This window comes from Eleginops maclovinus, chromosome 19 (genome assembly GCF_036324505.1).
Source record: "Eleginops maclovinus isolate JMC-PN-2008 ecotype Puerto Natales chromosome 19, JC_Emac_rtc_rv5, whole genome shotgun sequence".
NCBI classification, from domain to species: Eukaryota; Metazoa; Chordata; class Actinopteri; order Perciformes; family Eleginopidae; genus Eleginops; species Eleginops maclovinus.
The window spans coordinates 239,036-250,867 of NC_086367.1; the positions used below are offsets into that span (position 1 = coordinate 239,036).

Consider the following 11,832-nt stretch of genomic DNA (forward strand, 5'->3'; position numbering starts at 1 on the left):
AAAAAAAGACAGGAGGTGGCAGCCAAATGGGCCAAATTGACAGATATGTTCTCAAGACAAGCTGGTAGGTTACTGAGAGATATGGATAATAGGCCTGGTTGTGAATTTGATCAAATAGGCTATAACGTGGCGAACGTTTGCAACTCAACTGTCATCTGACTGCTTTTGTTGTTAAATATGTAAAATCTCACAATTTACATGATTTAGAAGTGTATTCCTATATTCAAAGAAGAACCGAACACTTTCTTTACATTCCAGTTCTGATGAACAATTGCTTAACGCTTTATCACACTGTATCTCCTCATCAACTGTAGCCTGCATTCCCACAGGCGCGCACATGTGGTTACTAACGCAATATTAAATAGGGACGATCACATTTGTTGTTTGATATTTGTTATTAAATGCATCTCAAACATGCAATTAAAATAAATATAATTATTTAGAAGTGCTGTATGCAAATATTGTACATGGTTCGCGTGTGCAGGAACAGGGGCAGCGCGAGCACGTTGGGGTGTTTAGTTGCCTTTTTGAATTACTGGAGAGTCTGCACGCGCGTTCTATCCGCGGGAATCAGCATCATCTTTCATGTTCAAGCCTTCCCCTCCCATTTATTATAATGTGAGCTGAGCCCGCTCAGACCCGTGCAGGGAATAGACTGTTCTATTTTCAAGTTGCAATGAGCACTTATCCGGACACCGCGCGGGCACGACGCTTTGATGTGAAAGGAAGAATCTGTTTTCTTGTCGATTTCTATCCATTTCGGACTGAGCACGAATGCAGATGCAGAGATGTTCACGTCCCGTGCTTGCTGTGTGTAAACGAACCGAACACTTGCTTTACATTCCATTTTTCCATTTTTTGACAAACAGTTTCAAATGTGCTGTCACGCTTATCTCCTCTGCAACTGTAACCTTTTTCGTCTCGCCGTCATATCGTGCATTTCCACAGAGGCGCGCACACTGTGGTTATCAACTCACTATTAAATATATTTTTTTATTGTTATCGATTGTTTTCTAGCAACAGCTCAGCAGACCACTTCCAGTGCTACTGATGATCCCAAGGAGGGCACGACTACTGAAGGGCCAGGTAGAGGAAGATACTGTAGTTAGTCAAGATAGACATTTGTGATGTAAAATATTGGCATAGAGAAGAAAACCATGGTAGGGTGGTAGACTAAATCATGCAAATCATTTAACACAACCACAATTACAGTAAATAAATAAATGAATTAATCAGTGAATAAAAGGATAAATAAAGTGTGTCATGTTTTCTAGCAACATAGACAACTCTTAATGAACATTTTCTGTAGCCTCAGAGGATCAGGTGCAGTCTGAAGGAGAATGCAGTAGGCATGGAGAGGCCAGGACCACAGAGGAAACAGGTAGCAGGATTTAAAACGAACTAATTACTTGAAATGCATCAAAATAAGCCCAAATGAAATAAGTAATCACTTCAATCAATAATTAATCAATAATTGTCTATGTGACTAATTGCTATAATATAGGAGAGTCAGATGCTGAGAGGGAGGCTCGAGGAACCTTAGAAACAGCAGGAGTGCAGCAGGAGATCTCACAGGCAGCCAATAGCATAGATGAGGAGGCATTTGATTATTTTTCTCGTCCTCAGAGACAAGACCTACAAATGTTTTTTAGTTTCCATCCTCAGCAGCCCACAACACCCCCTGTAGCCAAAGTGTTCTACAACAAACAAGGCACCAACCGCAAATGGTTGACTTTCAGTGACAAAACAGAATCACTGTACTGTTCTGTTTGTTTGGCATTTGCGCCACCTGCTAAAACAAACAATCCCTTCATTAAGGGTGGTATGAAGGCATGGAAACATATCCATCAGCGCATTGAAGAGCATGAACAAAGTAAGATACATAGGAATTGTGCAGATGCTTACTTTCTGATGGCTAAAGATGCAAATGTAAACAGCCTTTTGGCAGGCAAACAGATGTCTTTACATCATGAGAAAGTTAAACAGAAGCGCCAGGTAATGGAACGCATTGTTGATGTGGTTAAAGTCATTGGAAAGCCTCAAAACATTTGCCAGGGACTTTGAGGGAGTTAAAGGAGCAGCTGATGTGTTTGTGAGTTGGGCCAACAAGAAACTGGAAGAGGCAGACAGTGAACTTGTTGTGGAGAGTTCTCTCCCAGAAAAACGACTCAGAAAAAAGAAAAGAATGCCAGGAGAGCTCCAGGAAGATGACCCACCAGTCTCACCTTATACTGCATTTGAGGTCAAGGTCCATAATGTTATTCTGGACACAGTTGCTGGCAGTATCAACAGGAGGTTTGCAGCCAATGCAACACTTGCCTCAGATTTGGCTTGCCTTGACCCAAACAACTTTGCTGAGTTGAGGGAAAACGGAATCCCCAGTACAGCACTGCAAGAGTTAAGCAAGTGTGTATTGAGGTTTGATGACAGAGCGACTGTCAGCAGGTTGCATGACGAGCTGTATAGCCTGGCATCCCAGTGGGAGAGACTGAAAAAGTCTCCTCTGGAGGATTATGTGGTCAGGACAGGAAGAGAGGTCACACAGACTGATGAGGAGGGTAGTGGAATTTCATACATGGAACCAGAATTTGAGCTGGAGAGCAGGACATGCTCTTCTTGCAAAAACTGTGCTATCTGCGTTTACTTGATCCTCACACAATATAACCTCCTCACAGATGCTTACCATGTAATCGGGTTGGCTTATAAGTTTCTCTTGACTCTTTCAACCACCCAGGTTGCATGCGAGTGGGGCTTCTCTGCCTTAAAATGTGTGAAAACCAGGCTACGAAGCTCAATGTCGCAGGAACTCCTTGATGCATTTATGCTCATGTGTGTTGAAAAGGACATTTTGATGTCCATTGACAATGACACTGTCATTAACGAATTCGCAAAGACAAGCACTTTGCTGAGGAAACTTTTGCTGTTTTAATCTTAAATACAGTATGTGCAGTTTGATTTTTGAAATAACTTTGATTTGTGAAATAACTTTTCTTCTTTATCATTATCTTTATTTTATTTGAATTTGAATTATATATTGTTAAAGTGACGCAAAGTATTATATACCTTTGTTTAAAACAAATAAAAAGCATTGAGAGAGAATTGTTTTTTGTTTGTTTTATCTTTTCATGGACTCAAATTCCTCCTCCATATCAGAGTGGCCTGAATTTGAATTAAATTCCCGGACTGAGAAAATGGCCCACCCCGGCCCTGATCGCAGGTCTGTGTTTAGGCTTTCAGAGGTCAACTCAATTACAGTCTTTAAAAGAAGCCGGATCTTTTTTGGGGATTGGTTGGATTTATATTCATTCCTTTATGGCAAAGTTGCAATATTTATGGGACAATGCTCGTATCTGTGCGCATTTTTATGCATGCATAACCATAATAGTTTTATGCCTGTGTAAGAATGTTTGTAAGACCCGATCCTCCCCCCTTATGTCTCCCACTGTAGCTATGACGAAGGCTCTCCCTCATTTTACATCTGCTTTCTCTTTATTGTCCTTTTTAACATTTCCTTCCTTCCGTTTTCCTTTCTATTCACTTTCTCATGCATTGATAATTCTTGAAGTCCAGCTTCTAAAAACTGATGATGCCTTCCATTAGTGTTAATGTGATCCCTGCACTGAGCAGACGGTGAGTGCTTTTAGAGCCGTGGCTTTCTGCCGTCTTCCATGTAGGTATATTTATCTTTCTAATGAACGCTGCTCTACTCAATATTGAAAACAAAGTAATTAGTAAAAGCATTACCCAGGCTGTGTTTGACAAATGAAGCACATTTTGATGTTTTCTGGTCTCCTTTTGGCGCCGCTCATGTGGTAGCTCTCCTACTCACAGCTGAGTAGTTCTTAGTGTTTTAATATTTGTATTTATCCCACTTTGCACTATCTTTTGTTAATAAACTTCTTGAATTATTGGTGAACCATGAGTGTTAAAAACCGCACCGCTTGCACTGGTTCTTACACTTTTTTGCACACTTCTGTGTCTGGGGATCTAACGCACCATGAAAGGGATTGTGGAGTTTTTATCCAACCCGAGCCTGAAGCTAGGTGGGGACCACAACTGCGGAAGACGTCCTGTGTGGTGCCTGTGCCAAAGACCCCCCACCCCAAGGAACCTTCCAACAGCTACTGGCCAGTGGCGCACAAATAATTGACTGTGAATTCTACTACTGTACTACTGAGGAGAGTTACATGAGCGTAAAATGGCCCGTACTATAAGGAATTCTGAAATTCTTCCTCTCTCCACCTGCCTATACCATCATGTTTTAATGTCTGCATGCTGCTGTATGAAATCATCCTGCAGAATCTCGAATGCACTTGGGAGAAAAGCCACCCCCCCCCATCCCCCTTTCCAATCGCATTCCCTTTGCCTTTTGCACGGCCTATTATCGCAACACAATATGTCCTTTATTGAAGCTTTCAAATGCAAATGAGAGCACAGTCGCCTCCTCGGTCCTGCTGACAGCTGTGAGCCTGCTAACCAACCTCCTATAATTGCTACTAATGTTGTTCCCCAAGCAGGATTCAGCAGATCACTTCTGAACACCCAGACCCTGATTATTTGGACTGGCAGCAACCTAGAAGCGTCTTTTTAGTTCATACAAATAATTTGAGAGATGGAAGTAACACAATGGGGTTTGCAATTATTGGATAATATGGGACTCACTCTTCTACAAATGTGTGTGCAACTGTCTTTCATCTGCTAATTATGTTTAAAAGCAATGTGCAATGCTTATACAGGAAGTAGTGTCACATTTATATTGAGCCATTACAGCGTCAACTACCATGGCTAGTGAAAAACCCATACCGGAAGTCCCACGGAGTCCATCTGCTGTTAGAGGCCGGCGCACATGTAAAGCAGATTAAAATTCCATTTAGAAAGGATCTTTATCTTTGGGGTCATTTTAGAAATCATTCTTCAATTAATATTGTTACACGGCTTATAGCTGCCTCTGATGTCTTCCACATAGACATTCATTGATTGCAGTGATGGACAGTTTCCTCTCCTGCTTCCTTCCTCTTCCTCTCTCTGTCTTCAGGACTGGCACTGACTCGGGATTCCTGACCTTCCTTGTGGTTTTTTCACATTTCCTGTGAGCATGGGACAGAGAGCAGAAACAGTTTATCTGTGTCAGGATGTGGACTAGCTGTCTGTCTTCCTGTATGCTTGTCAACTCTCTGGTTATCTGAACCGACAGCTCCAACAATGCTGCTGTCACACATACATACACACACTCACAGAACCTTTTAGACATGGTGTATTGGTACATACTAAGGATTGGAATTGGCAGGCAAATTTATACCGACCCCAAAATAAACGGTTAACTGGTTAACCAAATTGACGTAGCCTACAAAAATCTGATTTGTCCAATTTATTGAACAGGTGACAACAGTTTGAAGAGTTGGCAGTTAAAGGCCTACAGCTTTAATGATCAAAACACAAAATAGTGGCCCAAACTTAGACGCTGACCACTTATTGCTCATTCTTGCTTAAATATCAAATTAGACACAATGGAAAATTAAGTGAATGTGTTGCAAAGGCTAAATTCTTACAACAGAACCGAGATTCGACTAAATATAACAGGATCCAAGCAGCTATTCTAAGACTCATTCTCCCTCGATGAAGCTAAGTTGTAGAATGTCCCTGGTTATCCTCCGGGTCACAGTGCCACCTGGTAAAGGAGGTGATACGTTGCTGCTCCTCTTTCACTCTTGTGATTCTGACTCTCAGATTTTGTTTGAATTTATTCTGGTTATGCACCGAGCTAGTTGACTCATGAAATACACGTTTAACTTTGCATAGTTTGCACTCTACACTGCTCTCACTTACCTGGTCGAAATATCTCATATCATGTTTGCTTGTGTAGGACTCTTCGTTTTAGTAACGCAACATTTATTTGAATATTCTAATAATCATTCCCATACCTAATACTTACCTGTAGAAACGACCCTAAGGGTGTGCTTCATAGAATTAGGCTGATTGTTGACTTTGGAATTGGGTGTTTAAGTTGAAAGAACAATTTTTATAACATGATTTTCTTTGTCAGAAGATTGATTTAGTTGTTGTAGTTGTCAACTTTCAGGCATCATCCTCGGAAAACTACCAACCCTCTTTGTCAACTACTTTGAACGAAAGATAGATGACTACTGTTTATTGCCAACTCACAAACTGAGAGCAACAGCTCATCTTCTACAGTCCCAATCACCCCATGAGTCTTCTTTTACTTCTTCCTTTTCTCATACTTTTTAAACAACTAGTTGCTTTCTTAAACACTCTTCAACACCTCTTTTACACTTAAATGAGCTCCAATCTAATTCAGTACAGGTGCTAGTTGAACCAACTAATCAACCAGTCCTGTTGGGCATTACACAGTGATGGGCCGTCGGGGCGAGCAAGGCCTTCTCCTGGCCTTGCTCGCCCCGATCACCCTATCAGAATCCCTTTTTAATATTGTTTTTTCACTAATATGTATTACATTATTTCTAATAGCCTATTATCTTCATGTTATAGCTTTTCTCCGTGTTGCGCTCGGCTGCGCTGTGTCCAGTAGTGGTTGCTAATGTTGGAGCTTTTATCCAATCATATTTCAGCACTGCAAACTGCATTGCTCGGAATGCCTGATATTTGCACTGATCTTTCTTGGTGTTTGGAGCCGTAGAGGGTTTGCAAACTTTCCCAAGGCAAGTGCTAGACACCAAAGCACGGCTGGACACTTACAAGCAACGCTGCTTTTGAAAACTTGTTGGTTAAGCCTGAGTGGTAGAGTTAAGCCATGGGTGGAGCATAACGGACAAGTTTGCAGGGAAATGGAGCTTCACAATGCTGTTTAACAGAAATACGACTGGACAGACTGGACGATCAGCTTTAGTCTCCATGGCAATTGGAAGTGAAACACTCAGATAATCTGAGTAACTGAACTCTTCTTGAGGAAAGAAAGGAGGATGGATTATTTCTTGCTTTAGTAACGGCATTCATTCTGCTACATCAGATATCTGTCTGTAAAGCAGCACCCTGTTAAACTGTGTTTCTGTTTAATATGAATGGTTTCTATAAAAATGGTGCTTTAAAGTACATAGAGGGAAATATACAACTAAATATTGCTGGTGCTTCTATTCAGAGTGGTGAACAATATAAAAATGTGTTTCTCCACCCATGTTTTCCAATTAACTTGTAATTGCATAGCTGTTTATTCCACTCTTGTAATGTTCTGGACTCGTAAAGATTTGCACCTCCTGGTTTACATTGTGTCTGAGATTTCTAAATAACTGCTTGTAAGCTTGCTTTCCACTTTGTTCCATGACTAATACTGTGATTTAGGCCTGCTGAAGTGCAGCAGGGAGAGGTCTTTGAGGAAGAGCCGGACACTGACACTCAAACACACATCTTCGACATCAAAGAGACAAAGAATGATCATTGAGGCAAAAATATTCCCTCTTTCTCTCTCTTCATCATTTCCTTCCTCTATGCTGTGACTGATATTGTGTTGTCATTTCTGTTAGGGTCAAAACTCAGTACCTTTTAGAAAGGCTCATTCTTGTGACTACATGGGTGTCAGCATGTTGGATCCAGTAAAGACACAGCTTGTCTTCCTATGTCTTTTCCCCGGCAGGATGTAGAGATCCGGACCAACGCGGCTCTGTACCTGCCTCAGATCAGCGAGCTGCTGAACCGAGTTCCCCGGCAGATGCTGCTGCTGCTGAAGACCAACGATCTGCTGAGGGGCATCGAGACCACCTTACAGACCAGAGCCTCGTCCTCGTCCTTCATCAACATGTCCCGCTGCTGCATACGTGCTATGGCCAGGTCAGCAGGGTTGTTCTCTTAACACATATACTTTTCTTCTTTGTAATCTTATCTTTAGGATACTTTATTTATCTGAATTTAGACCAGAAGTCCAGCTACATAGACTTAAAGGTCCCCTATTATGCAAAATGCACATTTTGATGTCTCTTATACATAAATATGTGTCCCCTGTGTGTAAGGAGACTCACAAAATGTCAGAAAATACAACCCTCTCTCTTTTCCTCCTTACCCACATCACTAAAAACGGGGGTACAAACGAGCTGATCCAGATTTGCTGTCCTTATGACGTAATAACCGAAATGTTGGCTGGCTTTACATTGAACTCCTTGTAACGTCTGCCCACATGACACGTCCCAACCTGTCGTCCCCCTATACAGTCGGCAAGCTGAAACCCCTCCCCAGCTGTTTTGGACGTAATATGGTCTGTGTTTACATTAGCAAGCAGCGCTAACACTCAAAACTAACGCTGTACTAGGGTGGCCAGACGTCCGGCTTTAGGCCGGACAGTCCGGCTTTTCAATGCCCTGTCCGGCGTCCGGTGCAGCATCAAGCCGGACGCGTATTTGTCCTCCTTCTTGAGTCTGGGCACCCTACGCTGTACTGTAGAGACTATGTGTAATATAAAAGGTCCTGTCGTTGTGGTAAACCGAGAGAGAGAAACGTTTGAGCTCCACACTGTTTCAGAAATAATGCTGGATGTGGTTTGAACATAATATGGCGTTTAATCGCGGCAGCGTTTAGCTGAGTTTCTCCCGGGGGAAAACTCTCTTCAGAGGAGAGATCATGATGCTCCATAGGGGCGTGGCCAGTAGCAGCTAGTTCATTTAAAGCTACAGTCACAGAATCAGCTCTTCAGGAACAGGGCTGAAATACAGGGGGATGAGGCATGCTACAATGAGGGATCTGTTTGCTATTTTGAGCAAAACACTTCACATGCATGTTTTGTATAAATATGGCCCTACAATATATTGTTCAAATATAGCATGATAGGAGACCTTTTAGGGATGTGAGCTATCCATTTAGTCTACATAGATTGTGATTTTAAGAACGAAACCAAATGCAGCAAACATTTTAGAGGAAAAGAGGTGCATTTGTTTCAGATTAAGAAAAGCCACAATGAAGATAATCAAAAATCTACCTATGTGATGTAAACAGACCATTTGATATACCATCCCCGCACCAAATCCTAAGTATTATTACGGCCCAGTGCTCTGGGCCTCAGATGTATGTAGGGTACTGATCAGGGGCGGCTGGCCCATAGGGGGCGATAGTGCACCGCCCTCCTTAAGCCAAACGAAAAAAAAAAAAAAAGAAAAAAAAAGAGAGAAAAGAGTTTATTTTGCCGGTCTAAGTCTTAATAGTATAGTCCAAACAGCAGCCTGAATATCGCTGCGACAATCAGCAGCCTGGATGTCACTGTCCAACCAGTAGCCCCGCCCCCTTGGGGCGATATCAGTCAGATTGAAAATCGCCCCAGGCGCTCTCATAGACTTACATGTTGAGACTCGTTTTTTCAAAAATCGAACGATACAATGCATTTCTATGGGCTCCGGGGGGGCTTGCCCTAACGTGATTTCGTCATACGCAGTTACGCACTGATGCGTGCTCGGACGTACAGCGCGCTGTGCGTGCGTTGGGTCTGTTGGTTTTCTATACCTTTACTAAACCTGTAAACTGTATAGTGGTAAATGGAATATGTTCTGGAAAATTTTGATTAATTACAGTTTTGATTATAGTATAATTTGATTTGATTATTGCTATGGCATCCATGATGGCTATAAATTGTAGACTGTGCTAAAAGTGATTTCAAGGGCAAACTATTAGATGACAAACTATCTGTTAATGTGTGTTTTATTGTGGAACCAAATGTATTGTATATTTTATGTCTGGGGTTGCATCTAGTGGTTGAAAACCAAATTAAACAATGAGATGTGACACTGTAAAGCTGGCTATCTGACTTTTATTTATTATTATTTTACCCATTGAATGGGTCATCTTAGCCATCATCACAACTTTTGCCCCCCCTGAGAAATTTGTCAGGAGCCGCCACTGGTACTGATTTCTGCCTTAACACAACAAAAACTTGTGTATTACTGGAATGTTTTCCCATCTCCTTGGGCCAATACATTCTCTGATTATGTAGTATGATTTTACACACAGCCATATATTAAACTATTTTAAAGTTGAGGTACTTACTGAAAGTCAGATTTAGACTAGTATGTTTACATGTCTACCAACATTTTGACAGTTTGAACATTTTGTGACAACTTAAAGAGCATTTGTAAAACAAAGAAGATCAATACTAGCTTGATGATTCAAATGAGATGAGCCGAAATGGGGCCTAAAACCTGGAAAAGAGTCAGGATTTACCACTTCCCTTGGCTCAAAGTTGCAAAAAATGTGAATGTGTTTTTTGTTGTTATCCAGAAATAAGGTCTGTGGTTAACCCAAGCTGGAGAGATTTTCACGTTTTGTTCTAGGACATAAAAATATGTCAGTAAATACCCCACTGGTGAATGTCTGAAGCTTCTATGTGTCATAACAACAGCTAACTTTTAACTAAACGCAAAAATGAAATGTCAACATGCTGAATTAGCCCCCTTTAGCTTAGCGGTGGTGATGTGCAGTCATGTGACTGTGCTGTAGTTCCTTTATAGCCTAACGTTAGCAATTTACTTCAAAAATGATAAAATGAGATTATCCTGCTGAACAAATAGTGCCTGACTCTTGACCTTTTCCTTTGTTTGTCCCCCCCGCTGACAGGCACAAGAGGAGTAAGGCCCGGTCCAGGAGGACGCGTATGCAGGTCACGCTGGCAGAGTGTGTACAGCTGTGCACGCTCAGTGTGTACGAGCTGCTGCTGTGGGTGAAGGGCTGCAGGCTGGCAGCCTGGCTCACTGCTCTGCTCACATGTTTGCAGTGAGACACAGACAGTCCTGCACCTCTTACTGCACGCTAACAAAGTTGAACATGTGCTCTCACACACACACACACACACACACACACGGTACTATTATGGTATTGATACATTTTGAAACTGTATGAATATATACATGGACATAACATGCTGGACACCAATCCGTCTATTATATTTAAATGTTTCAAGATGAATTATTAGTTTTAGACTTAAAACACTCAATACAATAATTGTCAATTATATTTTTCCATAAACTTGAAATTGACTTGAGCCGTTACATCAGACAGTTACCTGTGTTCACAGAATATCTGCAAACTGTCATACAGCTGCAGGACTGTAGGCAGGTGTGAACATTTAATGTCAATAAATGGTTACAGTACTGTCTGTTTGTTTGTGTCAAAGCTCCTATTTATATTTTTCATGATTTTGCTGTTATCTTTACCGTATTATTTAATGATCCTACCACTTACAGTGAGTACCAAGAATGCACAACAACACAATCACTTGGTTGGATGTTTTAATTGTATATTAATGAGTTATTATTAAAGTATATTATGTCTTTTGTTGCTATTCTGTTTCTTTGAGGATCATTTATCGTCATTTGCATCACACTATTGCACAACAAAATGCATGGGACCATGGGAGTAGACAGGAAGCGAGGAACTGTGTTTTAAGAGCAATGGGACTCCTTTCCTCTGTAGCATCACGCTTCTCTGTTTGTGATGACATCATCAGCTGATCACCACTGGATCGGCTGTCAGTTGCTTTAACAGCTGCAGGACTTTTGTGGGAGTTTGTGTTGGCAGACGTGTTCTACAGTATTACTAATAAAAGATACACATCACTGCCACAGCAGTGTGTCACCTTTTTCATACACACCTGCACACTGTTAGAAATAATCAATATATTGAAACGGAACATTAAAAGATAATTCACTGTTTCTGGACGGATCATATTTGTCCAACTCCGGTAGTATTACCGGATGTTGTTTTTAGCCTCAGTTAGCATATAGCTAATATTGTATTGTATAGATGAGTATAGGGAGAAGGACGCGTGGAGTTACATACTAAACACACCGCCTCTACCTCTCACTCATTGATGCTGCAATACAACTA

The 11,832-nt window shown here is 41.4% G+C and overlaps 1 protein-coding gene across 4 annotated transcripts in view; it reads left to right on the plus strand.

The window, feature by feature from the left end:
• Positions 1–11,287, plus strand: part of adck1 (aarF domain containing kinase 1) — an 87,562-nt gene extending 76,275 nt beyond the window's left edge. For all 4 annotated transcript variants that reach the window (XM_063909011.1, XM_063909013.1, XM_063909012.1 and 1 more), the window contains 2 exons: positions 7,607–7,800; positions 10,564–11,287. In XM_063909011.1, the coding sequence (XP_063765081.1) occupies positions 7,607–7,800; positions 10,564–10,723 (354 nt within the window). In that variant the 3' untranslated portion in view covers positions 10,724–11,287. The remainder of the gene's footprint in view (positions 1–7,606; positions 7,801–10,563) is intronic.
• The last annotated feature ends 545 nt before the right edge of the window (positions 11,288–11,832 follow it).